The 24,091-nt window shown below is 59.3% G+C and overlaps 1 protein-coding gene across 1 annotated transcript in view; it reads left to right on the forward strand.

Annotated features, from left to right (window-relative positions):
- CDK18 (cyclin dependent kinase 18) overlaps positions 1–23,872 on the forward strand; it is a 65,401-nt gene extending 41,529 nt beyond the window's left edge. The window contains exons 3-17 of the mRNA XM_040634517.1: positions 14,456–14,613; positions 14,700–14,839; positions 15,425–15,550; positions 16,375–16,431; positions 17,251–17,365; positions 17,555–17,649; positions 17,869–17,931; positions 18,603–18,726; positions 18,833–18,953; positions 19,734–19,831; positions 20,060–20,165; positions 20,297–20,339; positions 21,043–21,133; positions 21,458–21,535; positions 22,312–23,872. Coding sequence (XP_040490451.1) covers positions 14,456–14,613; positions 14,700–14,839; positions 15,425–15,550; positions 16,375–16,431; positions 17,251–17,365; positions 17,555–17,649; positions 17,869–17,931; positions 18,603–18,726; positions 18,833–18,953; positions 19,734–19,831; positions 20,060–20,165; positions 20,297–20,339; positions 21,043–21,133; positions 21,458–21,535; positions 22,312–22,346 — 1,450 coding nt within the window. The 3' untranslated portion in view covers positions 22,347–23,872. The remainder of the gene's footprint in view (positions 1–14,455; positions 14,614–14,699; positions 14,840–15,424; positions 15,551–16,374; positions 16,432–17,250; positions 17,366–17,554; positions 17,650–17,868; positions 17,932–18,602; positions 18,727–18,832; positions 18,954–19,733; positions 19,832–20,059; positions 20,166–20,296; positions 20,340–21,042; positions 21,134–21,457; positions 21,536–22,311) is intronic.
- The last annotated feature ends 219 nt before the right edge of the window (positions 23,873–24,091 follow it).

Consider the following 24,091-nt stretch of genomic DNA (forward strand, 5'->3'; position numbering starts at 1 on the left):
GTGGGGTCAGCACCCTCCTAGGCACCAGTGGCCTCTTTCATGCACTCCAAACCCTTTCCTGACAGCAGGGGTAGGAAAGTTAGGGCTGTGTGAGGGGTGGGGGTCAGCTCCCCAGAATCTCATCCCCACCTCCAGCCCATCCCTCTGCAGTTCCTCAGTTGTGGCCTGGATACGGTGACTCACTGCCAGCACCGGCTTGTCCCCCCTGGCCCAGACCCTGTGAGATGCAGGTGGCCTCTCCCCCTGGGCATGGGCACACAGCACATTCCAGGACCCTGGGCAGGGGGAGCAGAATCCTCAAGGATGCTGGGAGGACTAGCTGACAGGGAGACCACCTGTCAGAGATCCCCCCCACCTTTAGTCTAGCCTTGGGAGGGGGCCGGGACACATTGCTTAGGGTTAAGGGGAGGCAAGGGTGGTCCCAGGCAACACTGGCTTCTGGGTTTGGGTCCTCATCTTGAGAGCGGTCTGGAGAGGGTCACCTTGCCACAGCAAAGCTGCTGACTCGGATTACTCTGCCCCGGCCACCTCCTGGGCCGCTGATGAGCCTGGGAGGCTGGCCTCCCCCCACCCCTGCAACCTCACAGCCTGGGACTCTTCCCCACTGGCCACCCATCCCCCGCCAGAATGGAGCCCTCGTTCCTCCCATGTTTATGGGCATTTCCAGAGTCAGAGTAGACTTCAGTAAGTTACACCTGAGTTCTGAATGCCTTAGTGGCTACCGTTTATAGACCAGCTCCTGGGTGCCCAGCAGCGTGTCCCACGGCTTCATAAAGCAGGTCTTACCATCGCACGTTATAGGCGAGCAAACACAGACTCTGAGAGACCAGCTTTCCCCAAGTCTCACATAAATGGGATCTCGCCCACTTTCATCTGACCCTGAGCTCCCCCTGCTCACAGTCCCTGGGCCACCCTGGTGTTCTCTGGTTCGACATCAGTCCTCAGGAGAAGGCAGGATGGGTGTGGTGCCCCGGGTACGGAGGCTCCCGCTTGTCTGTGCCAGGCAGAGCCAGGCTTCTCCACGGGTCGCAGGAGAGGAGACACCAGATCCCTGGAACAAGCAGGTTCTTGGTCTGAGATTTCACGGGATCCGGCCACCTGCCCGGGAGGCCACCCCCGAGGTCCCAGGGGACATGACGCTGCCTTCAGGGCTACACCGGTTTTCTCTGGAGACCCAGACTCTGTCGTCTGCCGACATGCCCCATGCTGTAGGGCAGAGCCTGGCTTGGTCTTCCCAGCTTCTGCCCCAACCATGCCTCTTCTTTCTGGGGTCACTCTGTTTGGGACTTTCGTCCAGCATCTCTATCCATCTCTCCTGATTCCTTTCCTTCTCTAAGTTTGAGACCTAAAGGGGAGGGCGAACCAGGGTCTTGTTGGAACCCAGGTCCAGAACATATTAGCTGACCCCCCTTTCCCCAGCAGACTCCTGAGCTTCTCTGAGCCTCAGTTTCTCAATCTGTGAAGTAGGGGTCATTGTAGGGCAGGTTGCTAGGTGAACTAAATGAGATAACACATACTGCCTGGCATGGAGCAGATGCTCAATGACTGTTAGTTGAGCTGTGCGTGGTTATTCGGGAAGGAAATTTCCCAGTTATCACACCATGCCTGGCTCTCAGGTAGAGACCAAGGCAGGCTTTCCTAATCCCAGCAGCCTGGGCCCTGAGCATCTTTCCTGCTCTTCCAGCTTGGGGAGGAAGGGGTAGATGGAAACCTGCCAGGAGGGGACCAGGAATCTGTGTTGTGGGGATTCTGCCCTCTAGTTTCCAGCATGAGCGAGGTGGGCACTGGGAGCGGGAAAACCAGCAGCCTCCAGCTCCTTGGCCTGGGCTGAGAAGACCCTCGTTCACCACTTCATGGATTACAGTCCCTGTTCTGCTGTGTTGTCTGTGAGGGAGTGGCTGGCCTGGGTCCAAACTCACCTGATTAGCTTCAGCTCGTTTGTTGGGAACAAGTCACATTTCTCTCCTGTAGCCCTGTGTCCTGCCCTCACCCCTTCTCTCCCCGACCCTGGACCCTTTGCCTTTGCCCTGCTGCCAACAGCTGCTGAGTGGGCGCTTTGCCATCTCCAGGGGGTGGGAGCGCCCCAGGGTTAAGCTTGTCTTGTCCTGGTCCCCACAGCTGCATGCATAGCCCTAGAACCCAGCTCTAAGGCCGGGCTAACTGCAGTTCTGGGGCCAAGGGCCCAGGATCCCCACAGAGCCGGGGGCTGGGCCCGGCAGGAGCTGGCCAGGGGTGGGGCCCAGATCAAGGAGAGGGAAAGCTGTGGGCGCATCTCAGCCAGGACTCCTGTCTAAAGGAGAGCCCATCTGCTTCTGAAATCTTCACAGTTTCATCTGTAGGGGAGGAGGGATACAAAGGCAAGTATGAGGTCTGGCTTGCAGCCAGAAAGGCTGTTGAAGCTCCTCGCAGGCATGAGTGTCACTGGTGAGACAGGACACCCTGGGTTCAGGGACATTGGCCAGAACTTTCGAAGGGATGGTGGTGAGACCCTCTTTCTTGGAACCGCGGACCGGGGTCTCACCTGTGCTCCCACCCCACCTACCGACATCAAGTAAAGTCTTCCTTGGAATTAGAGGGCTGGGGACAGACAAGGTGACCCTACAATGGCCGGCTGGTCATTCATTCATTCTTTATATGCGAGCGCCCGCCTTCTGCCCAGCGCGGGTGGGGGCAGTTTACTGGCTTCGGGTTGGCTCCAGTCCTGCCCCTGCTGCTGAGTAAGGTGTCTCAGGGGCAGGACCTTGCTCACCCAAGCCTCAGATTCCTCAGCGAGAAATGGGGGAGAGTGGGACTGCTACTTCACGTGCTGCGAGGACGTCAGCGAGACAGTGGCCACGCCACTGCTGGCTTTTGCCTCACCTCGTGTCATTAGCGAGGGGCAGTGGCCGACCGAGTCACTGGGCCCCGCGCGGCAATTCTCAGTAGCTTGGCTTCTGCTTGGTCCCTGTAGCAACCAAGGCTGAGGCCTCAAATGGGGGAAGGGAACTATTCTTAAAACATTTCTAGTCTCCCTCATTCCAAGGACCTTCTGCATTTTCTTGTTACTGTCGTAAGTTCTGACAAAACTCCAGAATGATTTCTGTCTTTACACCCTTGCTTCCCTAAAGAAGTCTACCCTTTCTTGCCTTTGTCGGGGGTGGGGTGGGGTGGGGAGGCCCTTCAGGAACCTGGGCTGCTTCTCTCCTCTGGCCGCAGGCATCCAGCAAAGGAGAGCCTTGCTGTTTGACCAGGCCTGGTCTGTCCATCCCCGTGTTGTGGCAGGGTTCAGTGCCTAGAAGCAGGTAGGAGGTCCCGTGCCCGAGGGTATCACTCATAATGTCAGCAGTGCTGGGTCTCCAGACCACCTCTGTCAGCAGGGCATGGGATGAGGCCAGACGAGGGGTCCCAGAGCCCCTCCGTGTTCCTGGCATGGAGCCGCGCGGGCAGTACCCCCCACCGTGGCTGAGCCGGGTGCCATGCTGTGGGCTGAGACCATAGCTGACATTGCTTCTTCCCTAGGCAAGGGGGTCCTTGAGTGGGCTGCCGATTGCCCTGGTAACATTGCCCCATGGAGGGAGGGCTATCTCTGGGCAGGTCCTCGCAGTTCCCAAAGGAGCAAAGAGAGCATTGAAGTCACGGTCACAGGCCCTCCATTCTGGTCTCAGCTCTGCCCCTTCAACCTGAGTGGCCTTGGGCAGGTCATTCCCCTTTTCTGAGTCTTGCCTTCTTCAGCTGAAAAATGAGGGCACAGACCAAGGGATTTCTAAAGCTCCATCCGAGATAACTGGTCTGTGGGTCCAACTTTTGCCAATCCCGCTGCTAAGGTGAGCTGTGCTCCAAGACTCCAGAGGGACCCCGCCTTCCATTCTTTTAAACTCTGAAGCACAGACAAGGCTTCCCCCAGCCGAGGCCTGCGAAGCCCGTCCCTGCCACGGCTCGGATGACCGAGGACACCCTGGAAGGCCTCCCCACTGCCACATAAGTGGAGAAAAAGAACCTCCCAAAGGAATGGGTGCTGGATTCGAATACCGGACAGACACTGGAGGCTCGGGGCAAGCCTCCGTGTGGGGGCTCTCAGCCACCTCCAGCCCCTTCTGACCTGGAATGAGCCAAGAATGGTCTGTACAATTTTAAAGGGTTGAGGAAAATTCAAAAGAGGAAAATAATATTCTGTGACATTAAAAACGATATAAAATTCAGATGTTGGGGTCCCCGAGTAAAAGTTGATTAGAAGACAGTCCCACTCGCTTGTGTCCGTCTTGTCTCCGGGCACTTTCTACAAAGGGAGGAGGGTCATGGGATTGCAGCAGAGACCATATGACCCCCAAAGCCGAAAATATTGACTATCTGGCCTTTTACAGAACAAGTTTGCCAATCCCTGTTCGAGATAATTATAGTTCTCCCCAGGCTTGCACTAAAGAGTTTTGGAATCTCAATCTAAAAATACTTTCTTTTCATTTAAAAAGAAGTGTTACTTCTTCTAACTTAAGCAGCGAATGGCCATTATGGAAGTATTGGAGGGTACAAGTAAGCAAAAAGAAGATATGAAAGTCACTCCCAGTTCTGCCACCCAGAGGTAACTGCTGTTGGCAATTTACCTTGTATCTTTCTGGATTATACGTAATGTTCATGTTTATAAGTGTGCGTGTATGGCACATGGATATCCAGCACACACCGAGCTTTACGAGTTGCACATAGCCACCCTTTTCACTTAGAAACACATCTCAAATTATTTGCTCCCTCTGGGCTCAGTGAGGTTTATTCTAGTATGTCAGACGACCCCCGCCCCCGGGACATCCAGACAGCAGGGCGGGGAGTCAGTGGGACCTGCTCATTGCCACCCTGGGGCTTGCTGGGGCTAGAGCTTTGGGTCTGGGAGTCATCCGCACATGGCTGGCGGTTGCCACCACGGGAGAGCATGAGGTCACCAGGAAGGGTGCTCAGAGGGGAAGAGCAGAAGGCCGGAGAGGGAACTCTGGGGAGCGCCCGGCTTTGAGCGACAGGTAGAGGAAGTGAGTCTGGCAGATGGGGGAGGGAGAGAGAAGCCGGAGGAGAGCCAGGAGGCCAGGGCAGGGGAGGACAGGGCGTGGAGCCCAGGACAACGGCTGCCCCCCACCCCCCAGCAGGTACTTGTGGAGTGAGTGAGTGACTAGGAGAAACCACCCCTTCCCCGAGCAGCTCCAGGCAGCAGGTGCCACTGAAGGGGCATTTAGAGAACAGCTGAGCAATGGTGAGTTAGTCGTTCAGAAGTTTCTCAGAGGGGGCGTTGGAGGCAGGGAGGAGCAGGAGGTGGTCCAGGCCTGGACCCAGCCTGGTGGGAGGGAAGCCATGCTGAGCGTCAGGAGTCCAGCTTGCCCTAAAGGTTGGAGAATATTGGCGGGGGTCCTGTTGGAATGTGGGCCAGACCGGGGGGGATGGGGGGGAAGGTGGGAGTGGAGTATAAATAGGAATACAGTCTAGAGATGCTGGGAAAGCCTCCCCTCCTGCCCTCCCTGCTCCTGAGACCGAGAGGTCCCCCAGGGATGCCCGCACTTGATGTTCACAGGGACCTCATGACAGACCACCGAGAAAGCTGCCTTCTTGCCTGGGTGAGGGAGAGCTAGACGGTGGGTGGACTTGACCTGCCTCATTTCTCCTCCTTTTCGTCGTGAGGAAGATGGTGGGCAGTAGCCTCTGCACTTAAGCAAATGGAGAGGAGACAGGTGTGTGCTGTTTCCTTTGGGACTGAAGGAAGACCTCAGAAAAGGTTCTTTGGGATTTTGAAAACGCTGTGCGAGGCGGCTGAGGGACCTTCCTCGAGGGTCTTTAACAGAGCCTGCTAAAAGGAGCAGGGAATGTCTTCTCTGCCTGGGAGGGGAGGCAAGCCTGGTCTGGAGGCAGGGCGATGGGGGGAGGGTCTTGCCTTTACTGTCCATTGCCGCAGCCTCTGGTCTAGAATGTTCTGCACAGCCAGAACCAGAGCTGGAGGAAGGGCGCCTTGTTTCGTCTTAGCACTTGCAAATCCAGAGCCTCCCCGAAGACTGCAGACCAGACTTAGCTGGATCTCAAAAAGGGTTAAAAAGAAAAAGCAGAAGATGATATATGGGCCTCCGTTGCAATGAGGAAGGCCCTAGGGCCCTCCCAGACCCCCTCCCCACCAACCCCGTAGGCCCCAACTCAATGATGTTTGGTGGGAACCTAGCATTAGGTCTTTCGCCATCCCCAGTTTGTCCCTCACTGTGGGTCGTCTGCCCAAGCGGAGACCTCCACAGGCCTCGCTGAGGGAGTCACTGCCCTGCAGGCAGTTTCCCCCTGTGCCTCAGTGGTCCCCCCACCCACCCCCGCGATTGCCATCGGAGCCAAGAGCTGGCCAGAGAAGGCAGGTTAGGTTAAAGCTGAAGGCTTTGAGTCCAGTGGGCAACTGACAGTCTCCTGGCTGCTCTCTTGTCTCCAAACAGCCCCTAGAATTCCAGACTCATAGCTTTCAGATATTTACTCATTGGTCGTTTGAGGGTTTGCTCAGTGCCAGGCCTGGGGTGTCATGATGAGTCAGACCCAGTCCTCACTCTTAACATGCTCACAGGCAAACCAGGGAAGTAGACAAATGAACAGGTGCCGTTCAGGGAGCCAGGCGCTCTGCTAGGGGATGTCCAGGATGCCAAGGCTGGGGCCGGTAAGCTCTCAGGCCAGGGGAGAAGTGACGGTTATCGCAGAAGGCCTCTTGGAAGACGTTATGCCTTTCTCCAGCCTTGAAAATGTGAGCACTTGATTGGCTTTCTCTAGTCCCTGGCCCACCAGTCCTGCCAATGTCCCAGGTTCCCACTGAGAGTCAGGAGAACCAAGGATGTTCGGGGTCGAGGGCTGGTTTACTGGACCACGGGCCCTGCTCTGGGGTGCCCAGAAAGAGGGCAGGGCTGGGCCCACCTACTCAGACTGGAGCTGGCCTCATGAGATAAACCTAGATACAGGGCCTTGGCTGCACTGAAAGAAGGAAAAAACCAGCATATAGTGCACGCAGACAGAACATCCTGGAGGTTCAAGGGGACTAACGGTCTTTGTCCTCAGTGGGCCTGATATGTATGTAGAGGAAAGAGTCTTAAGCCTTTGGGGCGCAGTGGCCTGGTGACCTCATTCATTCCCTGAGCACCCCGTAGGCTGCGTAAGGTGCTGGGCAAAGAGCTCACCAATACCCTGCTCTCGTCCTGGAGGACATGACAGTCTAGTGACAAATGTACACAGGCTGGTGGGGAAGCAACAAGGAGGAGGCACCCCATTTTACCTAAGGGGAGGAGGTGTGGCCATGTGTGGCTTTCCAAAGGAAGCGACAGTTGAGTTTGGAAGTTGTAGGCAACAATGAGGAAGAGCATCCTGGGCCAAACGAATGGCACGTGCAGCGCTGTGGGGCACGAGTGTGGTTTACTCTGGGAACGCCAAGTACACCCCGTAATACTGCATCCTCCAAGGAGTGGTGAGAACCGAGACCCAAGAAGGAGACAGATCAGAACACAAGAGGCCTGGTCTGCTGGGCCCTGGAGTTTGGACTTCCGTCTGAGGGCAGTGTGATGTTGAAGAAATTTAAAGAGGGGAGTGACATCGTCAGAAAGCAACCAAGAAAGTTAAGTCTGGTAGGCTCTTGGCAGTTGGATCGAGGATGAGATATTCTCCCCATTTAGCAAACAGGGAAACCGAGGCATGCAGCCTTTTCCCAGGTCATGGTCCTGGTAAGTGGGAAAGCTGGGATTTCTTCCATACTCCGAGCAGCAGAGAATTTTGGAGAGCAGGCCTGGCCAGCATGTGGCCCTCATTATGTGACATTTCCATCAGGTGGGACCCTGCAGGGGTAAATGGTACATTTGCCCAAAGAGCAGGGGCGGCCGTGAGCCCCAGACATTTCACCTCCTGACCACGCTTCCTGCACGTTAGCCCTACCTGCTCCGGGAGGGCCTTCCCGGCCTGCTTCCTGCATTCCCAGCAGAGGCTGCGGGAAGCGTCTGCTCACTGGCAGGACGGCTGCAAGGCCTCTGTGTGCTCCTCCAGTCTGGCCACCCAGAAGGCCCCAGGCTCCCAGCCTCTCCTCCAGGCCGGAGCTGGGGCGGGGCGAGGACAGGGATGAAGGCTGTGCGTGCTGCTGCTGACTGATCGCCCCTGAGGTTTGTCGCAAGCCAGGGAACCCGATGCCCCGTGCTATGCGGGGCCGGGTCAGGGGGAGGATGAAGGAAGTGATGCTATCTGCAGGGCTCCCTGAGGCACCGCTCTCACTGGGAGGAGGGAGTGTCTCTGAAGTCCCAGCTCATGACGTCTGCAGACTTGGTCAGCCGTGGCCTCTTGTTCTTTTGAAACCTGCCCAAAGGCCCAAAGTCGCAGAGTGGCCAAGGCGGGGGGCAGGGAGAGGGCGGCAGAGGGGGTCGTGTCATAAGGATCCTGGCCAGTGATCGGCCTTCGAGACCGAGGCTCAGACCCTCTGGGCTCCAGGGAGTGGGCCGCTGAGAGTTACAGCCTTCAAGCCCTGCCCCTGGGCCCTCGGAGACAGAGATCAGAAAGAAAAGAAAACAGGACGCAAGCAGAAGGGGAACTTGGAGAAGCACCTGACCAGGTCCTGGAGCCCAGCAGGTGCTCACCATGGGCCTGTCTGTGGTCTGCCAGCAGCCCCAGGCAGAGGGGGTGGAACACCCCAGCGAGAGGGGCGCTTGCAAAGCCCTTGCCGGGGCCCTGTGCGAGGAGGCACTTTCTCGGACGGTGCCCGTCGGAGGGCCAGCCGCTGGCCCCGGGGGGCCGGGAAGCCTTGCCGGACCCCAGGCCTGAGCTAGCCAGGGTCCAGGTGCTGGAGCCAAGCTTGGGTTGTGGGGAACGGGGAGACCAGAGCCCTTGCAGGCAGGGGGCTGGATCGAAGGGCCTTGGGTGCAGGCTATGAACTGGGGCTTTGTTCAGGGAGGAGGGAAAGGGCGTCTCGGAGGGGTTTGCTGAGAGGAATCTCAAAGCCTGGCTCCTGGAGGTTAAGAGAGGAAGCTGCCCCCGCCCTCCACACCCGTCTCACTCCGGTGAGGGGGGTGCTGCTGCCCAGCTTCCCTCAGTGCTCTGCCAGCCTCCTGCCTCCGTCGTCTCCCAGTCAGGGCCTGGCGGGTGGCCCAGGCCTGGGCCAGGTGGTAGGTCTGGGGCCTGGCAGAGGCTGACCTGGGAGCAGCAGGCTGTGTGCCCTCCCTGGGCACTGGGCCTGTGCGCCGGCCTGGCCTGCTGTGGGAGCGTTCTCCCCTCCGAGGACCGGGGCAGAGAGCGGTCCGCCGGGAGGCTGGGGTCCTCTGCCCCGTGTGGCCCTGGTGAGTTGTGTCATCTAAGTCGGGGGGACCCTGCCCACCTGGTCTTTCCCTCTCCGTCAGGTGCTTCAGGGCTGCTGGTAGCTGCCCACACCCCTGCTTCCCGCCCCTTTTCCCTCGGGGGTCTCAGAGCCCTTTGTAGGCTGGAAGGAGGGCCGGGAGGGACGTGTCCCATGGGCTTTATCTGGGGCCTCTTTGCGTCTGAGCAGGAGTCTGAGAGAAGAGGAGGCGAGCGCTAACATCTCCTGGCGTCTTCCTTGTGCCGGTGCTACGCTGTGTTAGCTTACCCGGCGTCTGCGGACACAAACCCAGTTTCTGGTCTTCCCTCCCAAACCTCCGCTCCAGCATTCCACTGGTGGCCACACCATCCTCCCAGTGGCTCCAGCCAGAGCCCTTCAGAGTCTTGCTCGACTCTTTTCTGACACCCCATCTGCCCATCCCTTGGGCTTCACCTGCAGAATATATCCAGAAGCCAACCGCTTCCACTGTGCCCACACTGGTCTCAGCCTCCACCATCTGTCCCCTGGAGCTCAGCAGTAGCCTCCTGACTAGGCTCCGTGCTTCCTGCCTTGCCCACACAGTCTGTTCTCCACACAGTAGCCAGAGGGAGCCTGTTGAAATCTAAGGGGGATCACGTCACTCATCTGCTGAAACCCTCCTGTTCCGTGTGGGGGCCAACACGCTGCTCTGTATTCCCCCGTGGCCGCCCCTGCAGCCATACTGCTGTTCCTAGAGCATACCAAACTCACTCGGCCTCAGGGCCTTTGCACTTCCTGTTCCTGCACTGATCTGCTTCCCCTCGATTCTGCATGACTCGCTCCCTTGCCTACACCTTGGAATCTTCCTGAGATGTCACTCTCCCGCGGAGAGCTTCCTGACCACCCTGTTTAAAATTGCAGCACCCCAGCCCTGCACCGCCCCCCGTCCTTCTTTGCTATTTTATTTTGCTCCATTGCACCTGTCACCATCTAACATCCTGGGCATTTTATGTATTTATTTTCTTGTCTGTGCTGCTCCCCACCATTAAAATGTAAGTACCATGAGGGCAGAAATTATGTCTTTCTTTCGTAAGTAGATTCTTGGGGCCTACAACAGTGCCTGGCATGTGTAGCGGTTAATAAATACTCGTCAAGTGAAGGACTAGAGCCAAAGCTAAGAGAGATTATATAACCAAAGTGCCACCATCCAGCCCTACTGGTGGTGGCACCAGAATGAATTTGGCTTTTAATTTGGGATGGCGGTGGAGGAGACCTGGAACAGGAAACGGCTCTTGCAGCCCGGGCCCCAGGGAGGGGCAGAGTGGGGGGTGCTCCCCTTAGGAGAAGCAGGGAGCAGTGTGGTCACGGAGTTTGTGCGCTTAGTAACAAGCAGGACATTGCTGCATGATTTTGAGCAAGTCAGTCTCATCTGGGAGCCTCCGTGTCCTCCACGGGCCAGCAAGCGGACGGAATGGTGGATCTGTCGGAGCTTCTCCTGCTACGGTTCCCAAAGCTCAAGCCTTACTCACAGGTCACGGCACGGAGTGGCCTCTGGGCAAGTGTCAGCTTCCTCGCGGCCTGGCTCCTCCCTCTCCTGTGCCACCCGCTGCTCTGACACCAGCAGGAAGTTCTAGGCTGGTTGGTGTGTGCCCAGGAGGAGATGACAGGAGGTAGGCTGAGAACTTTAGGCTCACCTGGCAGCGGGGCAGGAGGGAAGGCCTCGTTGTGGGGTCTGCTTCTGGGGGGGTCTATGCTCACAGTTCCTGAGGGGGCCTGTTCTCCTCCAACACCCCCCCAGCCCGGCCCAGCCGGGCCAGCATCCCTGGATGCCCAGCTCCCTCTTCCCCTGGCACCAGTTGCACGAGGACAGCCCCAGATGGCTCCCTGGCCCGGGGACAAAGGCCACACTGTGCCCAGCCTTGGGCTGGCCTCAGGCTGGGTCACACTGAGGCCTTCTGTCCCCACATGGGGGTGAGGGGCAGACAGCAACAAGGTGACAGGCCTTTTTCCTGTCTCCCTTCCCCCTTGACCCCCCAAATCTGAAGAGCTGATTCTCTCAAGGGAAAAGTGACAGAGGCATCTTATGTCTTGAGCGAGGGAACAACAGAGAGCATTCACTACTCAGTCTGCCCTGTCACACCCAAGACCCTGCCGGGTTCAATGCCCCGATTGTCCCCCGCAGAGAGAGGCGTCCACTTTCTGCTGTGGTCACCACCCCTGCCGCCTGCCTTGCTGCTGCCATCAGTAAGTCCATCCTTATATCTGACCTCCATCCCTCCTGCTCCAGTGACAGCCACTTCCTCTGGGTCTCTGGAGCGGCTGGAGGACAGCCGGTCCCCATCCGTCTGCATCGCCTGGCCTTGCGTTCCTGCTTGAGAAGCCGGCCTCAGCTTCACCCTCCTTCTAGCTCCCCAGCCCACCCTCCATCCCACCTCTGCCCAAGCTGGAGGCTCCTTGCTGCTCACTGAACTGAGGGGACAGCAGGGGCAGGTGCTACTCAGGCTGGATCTCTTCTGTTTTGCAGAAATTGGGGGCCTTCCTCCCAGAAGGCTTCTAATGAGCCCCCCTCCCCCACAGGCAGGAGCATGGGCATAAGATTTATGGCAGCTACTGGTGGATTCCTGAGCATGAACCCAACATGCCATCCCATAAATCCCAGACTGCAGGACGGCTTTATGGGGGAGCCCTGTTTTTAGAAGGGGGCGTGACTAGTCCCTCTTGGCAGAGCTCAGATCCGAAGGAACCAAGTGCCTGGCCCCCCCGCCACAGCCCTAGGCTAACCATGACCCGAGCCTGGGGCATCAGTCTGCCCGGCAGACATTTCTTCCCTACTGTGTGGTGGTGGGGGGAATCCGGGGAGGGGGGGGCTCTGCTGCTCCACTCAGCCTGCCTTCTGCCCTCCTGCACGTCTCCAGCCCAGAGGATTCCCTGTCTCAGCACAGGAGGGCAATCTGGGATCCTGGATGGATTACCGTCCCTTATCTAGACCTCAGATACTTCTCACCATGGCTCCATTTCCACATCACTGGGGATGCTTTTTTTTTTTTTTTAAGATTTTATTTATTTGTGAGAGAGGGTAGGGGGCACAAGCGGGGGGAACAGCAGGCAGAGACAGAAGCAGGCTCCTTGCTTAGTGGGAAGCCTGACGCGGGACTCGATCCCAGGACTCCAGGATCATGACTTGAGCCGAAGGCAGATGCTTAACTGACTGAGCCACGCAGGCATCCCTGGGGCTGCTTTTTAAAAAAAATTCATGTTCCCAGTCACCATCCTCAGTTCCAGACTCCGAGAGTGAGACCCAGGAATCTGAATTTTTAAAAATACTCCCTGGTGCTACTGGTGTTCGGCCAACTTTGTAAACAAGTGACCTGTCCAAGGGGGACAGCTCCCTCGCCTGTCCTGCTGGGAAATGTGAGGCGACAGGTAGGACACATCTAGGTCCTCCTGTCCCTGGCACCCGTATGCTGCCGCTGTCTCGAAGCTCCCATTATGGGACACCCTCTGGCCCCTGGCGGGTGAGGCGGGGTGAGTGCCCTCTGTGAGCTTCACGGCCGTGCGTCCTACAGACAGCAGCCTCGAGAGCGCACAGGGCCCGGGAAGAGCGGCTGAGGCTGGGGGGCAGGAGTGAGCTTAGGAACCGGAGTTCCCCCGAGTTCCTGGAGAATAGGGCCCACGCTTCACTCCCCACTGCGACCCCAGTGCTTGCACGTAGTGGCTCTTCAGTCCTCACTTGTCGAGAGGAACCAAGTGAGACTCCGGGCCCCCGGACAGAGGTGGGCTCCGCCGGCGCCAGCCTGAGGGAGGGGGGCTGCCAGGTCTCTGGACTCAGGGCTGCAGCAGCGCCACAACGCAGCTGCATTTGGGGCAGCCAGGAGCCCGCCGGCCCCAGGAGGGGACCCTCTCCGGGCTGGCTGAGGGCAGAAAGATGGTCACGAAGCAAACATGTTATGACCCAGAATCCCTTAAACCAGGAGGATTCGAGAGGGGTCTTTGGCAACGGGGTACCGGATAGTGATTGGGAACGGGCTGTGCCGGGGGCTCAGGTAAAAGCTGGGAGAGGGTGCAGGCTGGCCCCCTCCCATCACAGGACTGGCCCTAGATGCCTTCTTGGCAGGTGTCGGTGGCGCGCTTGTGAGGCATTTGGTCCCTGCTCCACCAGGGGGTTTGGGATGAGCAGGATGGGGGCAGACACACCAGAACTTATGAAACCATGGAGGGGAGCGGTGGGGTGGGGGCGGGGACTGGGGAAGCAGGGGGCACCGATCAGGGCAAGATACAGAAGGACGGGTCTGCAGGAAGAAGCAGTCTAACTGCGTGGCCAGCAGGGTATCCCCTCAGAGGGCATGAGGGCTGGGGAGCCCCAGGGAGGGAACCCTTTCTGGCTCAGGAAGGGGCCTTGAGGTGGACAGAGCAGCCCACCCTTCTCCCCCACTGTGTTCTCCGTGGCATGGACACCCTCCCCCTCAGGGCTCTGGCAGGAGAGGGGCTCAGCCTCCTGTCCCTGGGGCCCTTTTTTTCCGGCAAGCTTCTGTGTTTCCCCTGAGACCTTCAGCGGCTCCTGACCTCCCACATTTCAGCCGGAGAGATGGGGCTGGGCCAGCTCAGAGGCACACGTCCCCTCCTTTGTCCCTTCTCCTTTCCAGTCTCCCAGGGACCTAAGACAAGCCAGAGAGGGACCTCCAGGTGTGAGTATCAGGGTGAAGTGGGGTTTGGACCAGACTCCGTCACCAGGCTGCAGGCCAAGCTGATGTTCTGGGCATCAGTCAGTCAGGCTTCCTGACGGGGTGTTGACATACTCAAGCCAAAACACAAGTTGGTAAAGAGCTATTGGCTCCAGTTCTGGTCCCCTCCCTGCCACTCCAGGCCTCTTTTGAGAATTCTCTAGACTTCCAGCAGCTCAAAGTTTACCATCTGGCCCTGGTGAGGCCCCCAGGATCCTGCTGGCCCACCCTACCGCACGTGGCTATACTGATGAATGCATAGTGTGACTACCACCCCAGGGCCGGGGTGGGGGGGCCGGGGGACGAGAGTCACAGGGAGGGAGAGGGCTCGGTCCTGGAACCTTGGTGACGAAGAGGCGACCCCAGCTCCCGAATGCCAGGCCCAGACCTCGATGGGCTGACGGAGACCAAGACCCAGAACTCGCATCTGCTGTCGCCCGGCCTGGTGCCTTGTTCTCACCTGCTCCGCTCCCCTTTCCCGCCTCAGGCCCCGCCGCCTCCCCACCACCTCCCCACTGACCATGAACAAGATGAAGAACTTTAAGCGCCGCCTCTCACTGTCAGTGCCACGCACCGAGACCATCGAGGAGTCCTTGGCCGAGTTCACAGAGCAGTTCAACCAGCTGCACAACCGGCGCTCGGAGGGTGAGGGGTCCGGCCGCCCCCGCCCCGCCCTTGCCGGGGGTGGACAGAAGTGGTGGGGGCAGGCAGCTGACGCCTCTCCCTCTCAGACCTGCAGCTCGGGCCTCTCGGCAGAGACCCCCAGCCAGAGTCCAGCACCTTCTCCCCGACAGACAGTGGGGAGGACCCCGGGCAGCTGTCCCCCGGCCTGCAGTACCGGCGGCAGAGCCAGCGCCGCTTCTCCATGGAGGTGAGGGACTCTGGGCTCTCCCTGGGGGGCGCGGCAGGACTCACCGAGGGTGTGTGCCCGAGGAGGGTGGCTGCCTGGGAGCCAGACTTCATGGGTTCCAATCCCAGCTCTGCTGTCGACCAGCTCTGTGACCTTGAGCAAGTGTCTCAGCCTCTGTACACCAGTCTCCTTGTGTTAAAATGGTCATCGTGAAGATTAAACAAGTTAATATATACCGAATACATAGAACAGTCCTGGTACACAGCAAGGGCTAGACAGTCGACTACTGTTCTTAGGACCCGTATGTGTGGGCCCATGCATAAGAAAAATAGGCTTCCATCCGTTGGAATCTCATTCTATAGATGGTTATGCTGCAGCCCAGAAAGGGGACTGGACCTCCTGAGGTCACAAAGCAACCCCTGTGTGTTCACATTTCTCTGAGCACACCTTTGAAGCAGCTGTGAGCCTGGGGTCACAGCCGGTGGTTTGGCCCCACTGGGGTTGCTCCACAGGGGGAGCCAGGCCCTGGGTGAAAAGTGAGGGTCCCACAGCACGAGGTAACCTGGAGCAAACACGGGTGTCCCTGTCTCATCCCGGACACTGCAGGACACCAGCAAGAGGCTGTCTCTGCCCATGGACATCCGCCTGCCCCAGGAATTCCTGCAGAAGCTACAGCTGGAGAGTCCAGACCTGCCCAAACCGCTCAGCCGCATGTCCCGCCGAGCATCCCTGGTGAGTCCCAAAAGGGTCAGGGGTCACCGGGGTAGACGCCCCCCCCTCAGCCTGGACGGATCGGTTTGAGTTTTGCCTGACCCAGCGGAGGCCTGCCGTAGTTTGTGGGCCTCTGGCGCCACCTGCTGGCCTCAGAGGATTCACGAGGCTTGTAGTCCTTGGTCAATGTCCGTTCCCTGGGTGAGTCCCACCAAGGCTGGAGCTGAGCCCCAAGCCTTCCCTGGGCCCCCACGGTTTCCACAGCGGTGAGACCCGTAGACCAGCTGGCATGTGCTTTCCAGTCATGGCTGTTTATCATATTTCCTTGGGAGCATTTTGCAAAACGTGGACTCTGGCCCCCACTCCAGATACCTACAGAATCAGACTCCGGGTGGTGGGGCCCAGGAATCTATATTGTTAAGGGTCGGGTACTACTGAGCTAGAGAAAGTATGGTGATGAGAGACACTGCCGGGGAGGCAGGTTCTGAACTGGACGCTTGAGGTACAGTGGAGAACAAGACATGGTCTGAGCAAGGCAGAGACAGGCGTTGAAGGTGTGTGGCCGTCCCAGGTGCCCCGGCCCTGGCTCCGCCCCCTCCACTGCGGGGGAGGGGGGCGGAGGGAAGAAACTCATACTTCCAAGGGTTCCGTTCTTTATCATGGGGATAGAGAGGAGAGACCAAGAGGCAGAACTTGTGGCTTCCCTCATCCCTCCTAGCCTCTGTTTTTCCCTCTCCCCAATGGGGGTCTCATTCCCTTCCCTCCTGGAGGCTGGCTCGGGGGTGTCATGTATGTGGTGCTGTGGGGCCTTCAAGCTCACAGGACCCTATGTGTCTCCCTCTCAGTCAGATATCGGCTTTGGGAAACTGGAAACATACGTGAAACTGGACAAACTGGGGGAGGTAAGAGGCTGGGCAGGACAGTGAGGAATGGGGACAGGGCCTTTCCCTGCCCACCCTGTCCTGCCTTCTCGTTGCCCCTGCCCCGCAGAGGCACACCATCTTGGCCATCCAATCTGACCCAGCCTTTTGCAGGTGTTGGGGTGGGGGGCCAGGTCCTGGAGGAGGGTCTGAGGATGGAGTGGGGCCCATGGGCTCTGGGCATAAACCAGTTTGTTTGCTTTTCCTGCAAGTATTTCTCTGGATTCAAATCCCATCTCGACCATTTACTAGCTCTGTGGCCTTGGCCTTGGGCAAGTGATGCGACCTCTTGTGCCTTAGTTTCTTCCTCTGTCAAATGGAGATGTAATCGCTTTGCCTCCAGGGCTGTCGTGGGGATGGACGAGGTTCCTATAATAAGCTTGCACACGCGCTTAGAGTGCGCACTGTGGGCCATTAGCTATTTCTGTTACCACTGAGCCACGCGGTGTGTCAGGGCTTTGGGGAGGCCAGGGGTCTACAGACAAGAAGACACGGCCCTCTCCCTCCAGGAACCGAAGAGGAGACCTCCCTGTAAACATCAACATAAGGAAGAACGAAACTAGTGTTCTAGTAGAAGGGCCCTCCCCTGCTGGGGGCTCAGGGGAAGGACAGTTCATTCTGAACAGGGAGGGCCGAGGGGCAGAGTCAGAGAGAGATGGGCCTTGGAGCAAACACAGAATTTCAGTGACAGGAGGAGAAGGGGGAAGGGCACAGCCCACGCAGACGCAGAAGGAGGAGGGCACTGGAGAGAGGCATGTGGGGCCTGAGTGTGGCTGGTGCTGCCGGGGTTCTTGTCCCCAGGGTACCTATGCCACAGTCTTCAAAGGGCGCAGCAAGCTGACGGAGAACCTCGTGGCCCTGAAGGAGATCCGGCTGGAGCATGAGGAGGGGGCGCCCTGCACTGCCATCCGAGAGGGTACAGCACCCTAGGGTCCTGTGCTCCTGGGCGCTCCCGGGAGGAGGGCTTCATTGGCCTGAGCCCCAGTGGGAGCCTAGGGGCAGAGAGTCATTGCTGGAGTGGGGGCTCCTAGGGCTGATCCCAGGAAGAGAGGGTGTGAGGGGTGTGGGGGGCCCCAGGGACCCAGGTGGGCTTGTCACCCCACAGTGTCTCTCCTGAAGAATCTAAAGCACGCCAATATTGTGACCCTGCATGACCTCATCCATACGGAGCGGTGTCTCACCCTGGTGTTTGAATACCTGGTGAGTTGGGCTGGGGCCAGCAGCTTCTCCCCTCCGGGGTGGGGGTGGGGCAACGGGGGGACAGGCCAGGCCTTGTGCTAGAGTCAGGTGCTCAGATGCTCCCACGCAAGAGTGGGCCCGGGGGGGTCTAGGGGCGGCTCAGAGCTTGGGCCCTGCCCGGGGAGGGGCTTCCGGCCAGGGGTGGAGGCAGGTCAGGGCTGAGCCGGCGCCGTGTTCCAGGACAGTGACCTGAAGCAGTATCTGGACCAGTGTGGCAGCCTCATGAGCATGCACAACGTCAAGGTGAGGGCCTCCGGCAGGCTCGCCCGCCCGCGGGCGCCCCTCTCAGTCCCCACCTGTTCTCAAGCCCAGCATGGGAACCCGCTCTCACCTCCGGGGGCCCAGCTGCTGGAGTTGCTCAGACCTACCAAGGTATGAGGGCGTGCAAGGTCACTGCCATTCAGGGAATACTGGGAACGGTGCTAAGCGCCCTACCCCACCGTGCAGACACACACCCTCTGCCACCATCTAGCTGTTGATATAAAATCCCCTCTCCAACTCTGAGCGTCAGTTTTCCCATCTGTCAAATGGGTCCATGGATGAAACGAGGCTTCTGGAGAAGTCTGAAGGGATAAGAGACCCCTTCTGGTCATTGTGAGAGAACCAAGGGCATAGCTCCCCACCCAGGTGGGCTTCCTGGCCCTGCGTGGCCCCCCTCACCCCCCCCCCGGGCCAGAGAACGCTCTGGCCTCCAGCACCCTGCTGCCTCTTCCACACACCTCGTGCCCTCCCCTGTGGATGGGATTCCCTGGATGGATGGAGCCCAGGGTGGGGCTCAGCATGGGTGGGGAACCAAGGGTGGCTCTCAGGGACCTCACTGCCCCTCCCAGCCACGGGGCAGAAACACAGGGTCTCCCAGGTGGGACACACTCTCGCCTTCCCCTGCTCACTGTTCTCGCCCCCTCCTCCCTCAGATTTTCATGTTCCAGCTGCTCCGGGGCCTTGCCTACTGCCACCGCCGCAAGATCCTGCACCGGGACCTGAAGCCGCAGAACCTGCTTATCAGCGAGAGAGGGGAACTGAAGCTGGCTGACTTCGGTGAGGACCGGAGCCCGCGGGGCCCAGGCGGCTCTGGCGCAGTCTCCCCAGGAGGGGGCGCTGCGGGAGAGGGAGCTGGGAGGTTCAGCGCTGTGTCTGTCCGCAGGCCTGGCCCGGGCCAAGTCGGTGCCCACGAAGACGTACTCCAACGAGGTGGTGACCCTGTGGTACAGGCCCCCTGATGTGCTGCTGGGGTCCACGGAGTACTCCACCCCCATCGACATGTGGTGAGTGAGCGCCGTGGGACCCGGGGGGAGGGGGCACGCCTCCTTGTTCCCTTTGCTGCATCAAGGCCCTCTGCAGAGAACTGCCTGGCCTCCTTGGACTAGAGGCCGTGTGACGGCCTCCTGAAGTAACCGGCTGGGAAAGAATTAGTCTGGACGACATTAGGGCTCCTCTGGCTCTAAAGAGACCCTCCAAGGCTCTGCTGCTGAAATATTCCCCCCAGGGATCCCCTAGGCGGTTGCCAGAGGGCACAGGAGGGCTGCCACAGTAAATAGGACGAGTCTTCCCCAAGCATCAGTTCGGCTGAAAATTTTGGAAAGGATCTATTATGTTTGTGTTAAAATTAAGTGCATATGATTTGGTGTAGAATGAAAGAAATCAGCCCCACTTTAAAGCTGAAACCCAGGTTTCTGATGAATGGCCACTGTGTTCTGTGCTGGGGCGGGGGGGGGGGGGACCAACAGAATGGATTATGGAACTCCCTCTTCCGGTGGGGACAGAGTTTGAGACAGCGCTGTTTGGGGAACTGCCACATGGGTGCAGACCCAAACTCCATGGAGTGAGGGGAAAGGCTAAAGTGCCCTAGAGCCCCGAGGAGCCCGAGAGAGGCCCCTGTGGCGGGTTGGGCTGTGCTAGCTTCCACTGTCCTGGGCTCCCCACCCCAGAGCCAGGACCCTTGGAGCCAAGGCAGGGCACCCTTGGTGCCCTGATGGAACAGCCCTAGGAAAGGCGGGTGCGGGGAGGCCCAGCCTGACGCCGTTCCTACCCATTGCTCCCCGCAGGGGCGTGGGCTGCATCCACTACGAGATGGCCACGGGGAGGCCCCTCTTCCCCGGCTCCACGGTCAAGGAGGAGCTGCACCTCATCTTCCGACTCCTCGGTCAGTCTCCGGCCGCTCCCTCCCTCTAGCCACCAGGGGGCGCCAGAACTCTGTCCAGCCCAGGCGCATAAAGGGACTGGGGAGAGGGGCTCCCACTTGCTCTCAACGGGGCGGCGACCCCTGTGGCCTCTGCCATTCTCTGCCTCCACCTCCTTCATTGCACCCTTCCCAGGCGCCCGTGGCCCTAGCCCCTCATTATGCCCTTCCCACGCCCTCTCATCTCCCCAGGGACCCCTACGGAAGAGACATGGCCCGGTGTGATGGCCCTGTCGGAGTTCAGAGCCTACAATTTCCCCCGGTACCTCCCCCAGCCGCTCATCAGCCACGCTCCCAGGTAGCCCTGCCGCCCCACACCTCCTCTCCTGCTCACGGTCCGGGCTGTCCCTCCTGAGGAGGTGGCCACGCACACCCCCACCCCCCACCCCCCATCCAGGCCAGGCCTGTGCCAGCTCCTTCCTCCTGCAGGTTGGACACTGATGGCATCCACCTCCTGACCAGCCTCCTCCTGGTGAGTGTGCCCCCAGCCCAGCCCAGGGACAGGCAGCCCAATGGCAAATAGCACGGAAGCCCCAGTACCCCACCTCTGTGCTCACAGCTCACGCTCCCCCCCATATTCCACCCCCTTGCCCCACCTCCAGGCGCAGGAGGGGCGCTGGTTTCCACACAGTCATGGGAGTGGGCTCATTCTGAACTCAAACCCCAGCTCAAACCCATTTACTAGCTGTGTAGCCTTGGGCAAGTTATAGAATTTTCCTGGGCTTCTGTTTCCTCCATTGCAAAGAGGAATTAATATTCATATTTTATAAGCTGGCCATGAGGATACATTGAGATTATGCAACACACTTAGTATGGTACCTGTCTTGAAGGAAGCACACAGTAAAGGAGTGTTGTTGGTATTATGTGTTAATATTGCTATTATTAATGTTATGATCGTGGTGGCTTCAGCCTCTGTATCTCCATCCCAAGAGAAGGTCACTCTCTGGAAATCCCATTTTTGGTTTTGTTTTGGTGGCTGGAGACCTGGGAGCCGAGCCTGGAGACTGCCTTGGGCTGGCTTGGAGGTGGAGGCTGGCAGCGGACCCTGGGGGCCCCTGGGTTAGACTCAGGCCCCGCTCATTCTGGCCATCTAACTCTGTGTAGGAATTGCACTGTGCAGAGGGGTCCCCAGAGTCCCCCAGCCAGGGCCCCATAGCCCACCCTATGCCTTTCAGTACGAATCCAAGAGTCGCATGGCAGCAGAGGCAGCCCTGAGCCACCCCTACTTCCGGTCTCTGGGAGAGCGCGTGCACCAGCTTGAAGACAGTGAGTGTCTGGGGGAGGTTGGGGGAGGGGCCAGGGTCACCCCAGAACCAAAGAAAGGGGGCAGCAAGTGTGTGAGTGGAAGAGCTGGAATAAAGAGGCCAGGGGCCCCCAGTCCCGCCAAGCAGCCTTGGGTGCAGGACTTCCCCTCCTTGGGTTCCCATCTGTAACTAAGGAGCAATACTGTGGGATCTAAGAAGCCTGAAAGGCCCAGTTAGGGGCTCCTGGGGCAGTCCTGAATGAAGGGGTTCCCCAGCCAGGGTGCGCTCTGTGGGTGTGGGGGCCCCCACCCGTCTCTCTCCCTACCTTTCTCCTCTCTCACCACAGCGGCATCCATCTTCTCCCTGAAGGAGATCCAGCTCCAGAAGGACCCAGGTTACCGGGGCCTGGCCTTCCAGCAGCCAGGTAGGGGCTCGTGCCTCCCCCACCCCTTATTAGCGGAGACCGGGGTAGGCTGCTCCTCCCTCTTGAAGAACAGAGTGGGGAATCAGCATGGCCTCCCGCCATTGGCCTCCCTTCGGGGGGCCCATGGGGAGCAGGGAAGGGGCTGGTTTCCCTATCTCCTGCCCAGGCTTCCTCCCCCAGTGCGTCCCTTGTCAGCCCCCACTGCAGACACAACACTGCATGGGACAGAGCCCTGATGAAGGTGCACGCTCTCTCGCCTACATTCTGTCTGCAAACTGAATTCTCTCACCTCCACTCTGGGGGAACCATACCTTGTCTCTAGAACAGCTGATGGCCTCAGATGTGACGAGTGCATTGTTTCACACAACCCTAAAACACCCCTTGAAGTTGGTACTGTGTGTGTGTGTGTGTGTGTGTGTGTGTACATATATTTTAAGTAATCTCTACACCCAGTGTGGGGCTCAAACTCACGAACCCAAGATCAAGCATCACAGGCTCTACCGTCGGAGCCAGCCAGGCGCCCTGAAATAGGTACTTTGAATGCTCCCGTTTCATAATCAATGAATCTGAGTCGCAGGGGAGGTTAGGTCACAATGTCACACAGCTAGTAAATAACGGAGAGGGGATTTGAACCCAGGACCGACTGGCTTCTGAGAGCATACTTTTGCTGGCTCTGTCAGAGTAGCCCTGGAGGACGCCCTTCCCTTCTGGCCCCCGGGGCCCCCTTCTGTCCAGCCTCCTCTCTGCAGCCCCACCTCTTCCCCTCTGTTCTCCAGGCCGAGGGAAGAGCCGGCGACAGAGCATCTTCTGAGCTGCGCCCACCCGGCTGCAGCCCCCGGGACGAGAGGTCACCGCGAGCACAACGGCGGGCGGGACGGGGCCTGCGTGGCCCTGGGAGGACTGAGGAACAAGGGCTAATGGCTGGCCCAGAGGACCTCTTGGCAGCCCTGCTGGCCACGGCTGTTTCCTCTTCCTGCTTTCCACATGCCTCCCCCGTGGCCTTCACCTAGACCCCAACCCCTCTGTCGCCAGCCCTGGACCTGGGCCTGAGCGCTTTCCTGGGAGGAGATGAGGGGGCAGGGAGGGCCCTCAGACCCTTACCCACCCTGAGGTGCTTGGGCACCAGCGTGGGACCCACACAGACGGGAGATCCAGGTGCCAGGCTGAGCACTGTGCCCTGAACGTGGGCACCGCCATACCCCCCCACCGGGGGCTACCTGCCCCACGTCACTCACTTTCTTCCCCTCTGAGAGCAGGAAGTGCCATGGCACCTCGTCTAGGACCCTGGAATCCTGGGTGCCGGTGTGCGTGCCAAAGCCCACCCCCCACCCGAAGGGAGGGTGTCCCCAGAGCAGCAGAGAATAGTAGCCCAGCCCTTGTCCACCTCCTCACCCTGTCCCCATTCCCCTCTCCTGGCCAGAGGCCCCCTATGCTGCTGGATGCCCAGCTGAGTCCAGAGGTGGCCTGGTACCACCAGCTGCACTCCTGCCTCCTCAGCCGGCTCCTGCCCGTCTCCCCAGTCTGAACGGGGTTGCCTTACTGGCAGGTGCTGGAGCGCTCACTGCCCCTGGAGCTCCGGCCCGAGCTCCTCCCTGTCCACCCTTTCCCGAGACTGGCCCCTGCTTATCTGGCCTGAGCCCTGATAAGCCAGCCCTGGGCCAGGGTCCTGGGGACAACACCCAGGTAAGGCAGGGTCACCCTGATCCTGGTGCCAGGCCAGCCTCAGCTCCTTGGGGCTCGCACAGCCTCCCCCGTGCCCTCCTCCCCGGCCCCTACTGCCCATGCTCCACCCCATCCTGGCACCAGCCTCCGTGTGCCCCCGGCTCCCCCAGAGGGCAGGGTGCCCATGCCAGCAGTCTGAGGTGGAGGGAGGTGGGATAGGATGCACAGGCTTTGATCCCGAGAGCCCCACCCCAGGGGGCTGGGAGTAGGAGGGGGCTGCAGCCCCAAAGAAGGCCCCCCACACCACCCCTTCCGAGCACGCCTGTTGTGTTACCAAGGTCTCCTCAACACTTGGCTGAATCTCGAATGGCAAGGCCAGGGGGAGGCCAGGCCTGGCTTTTCTACGCAAGCCCCCTACCCAGCCCAACCCCTAGGCCTGAGGAGCAGCCCTGGAGGGTCTTGGCCTCCCCACAAGTCCCTCCCCTCCTCCCCCACTGTACTGTGAATGTCCCGTGACTCAGCACAAAGACAGATAATATATTTAATTCATGTTGTACAGAAAAGCTGATTTGGACAGATTGATGCCAAAGATGGAGGACGGAAGGCCCTTCTCCAGGCCTCACGAGGGTGGGTGGGGCTTGCTCGGATATGTATATATATAAAGCGGACAGAGAGTTCGGTTTGTGTGTATCTCTGAACCCACCCTGGGCATGGGAGGCGTGTCCTGCACCCTTCCTGCTGCATTCCGGATGCTGCTGCCTCCAGAGCCGGAAGACAACTCTGGGTGTTGTGGGCAGGAGTGGAGGAGGCCTCTCCTGGGGCCTGAGGGGTGGGGCCAGCCAGGAGAGCAAAGAGAGGGTCCCAGGGAGGGGTCTGGGGTGCCAGCTGCTGCAG

Source organism: Ursus maritimus, unplaced genomic scaffold (assembly GCF_017311325.1).
Source record: "Ursus maritimus isolate PB19 unplaced genomic scaffold, ASM1731132v1 scaffold_2, whole genome shotgun sequence".
NCBI lineage: Eukaryota > Metazoa > Chordata > Mammalia > Carnivora > Ursidae > Ursus > Ursus maritimus.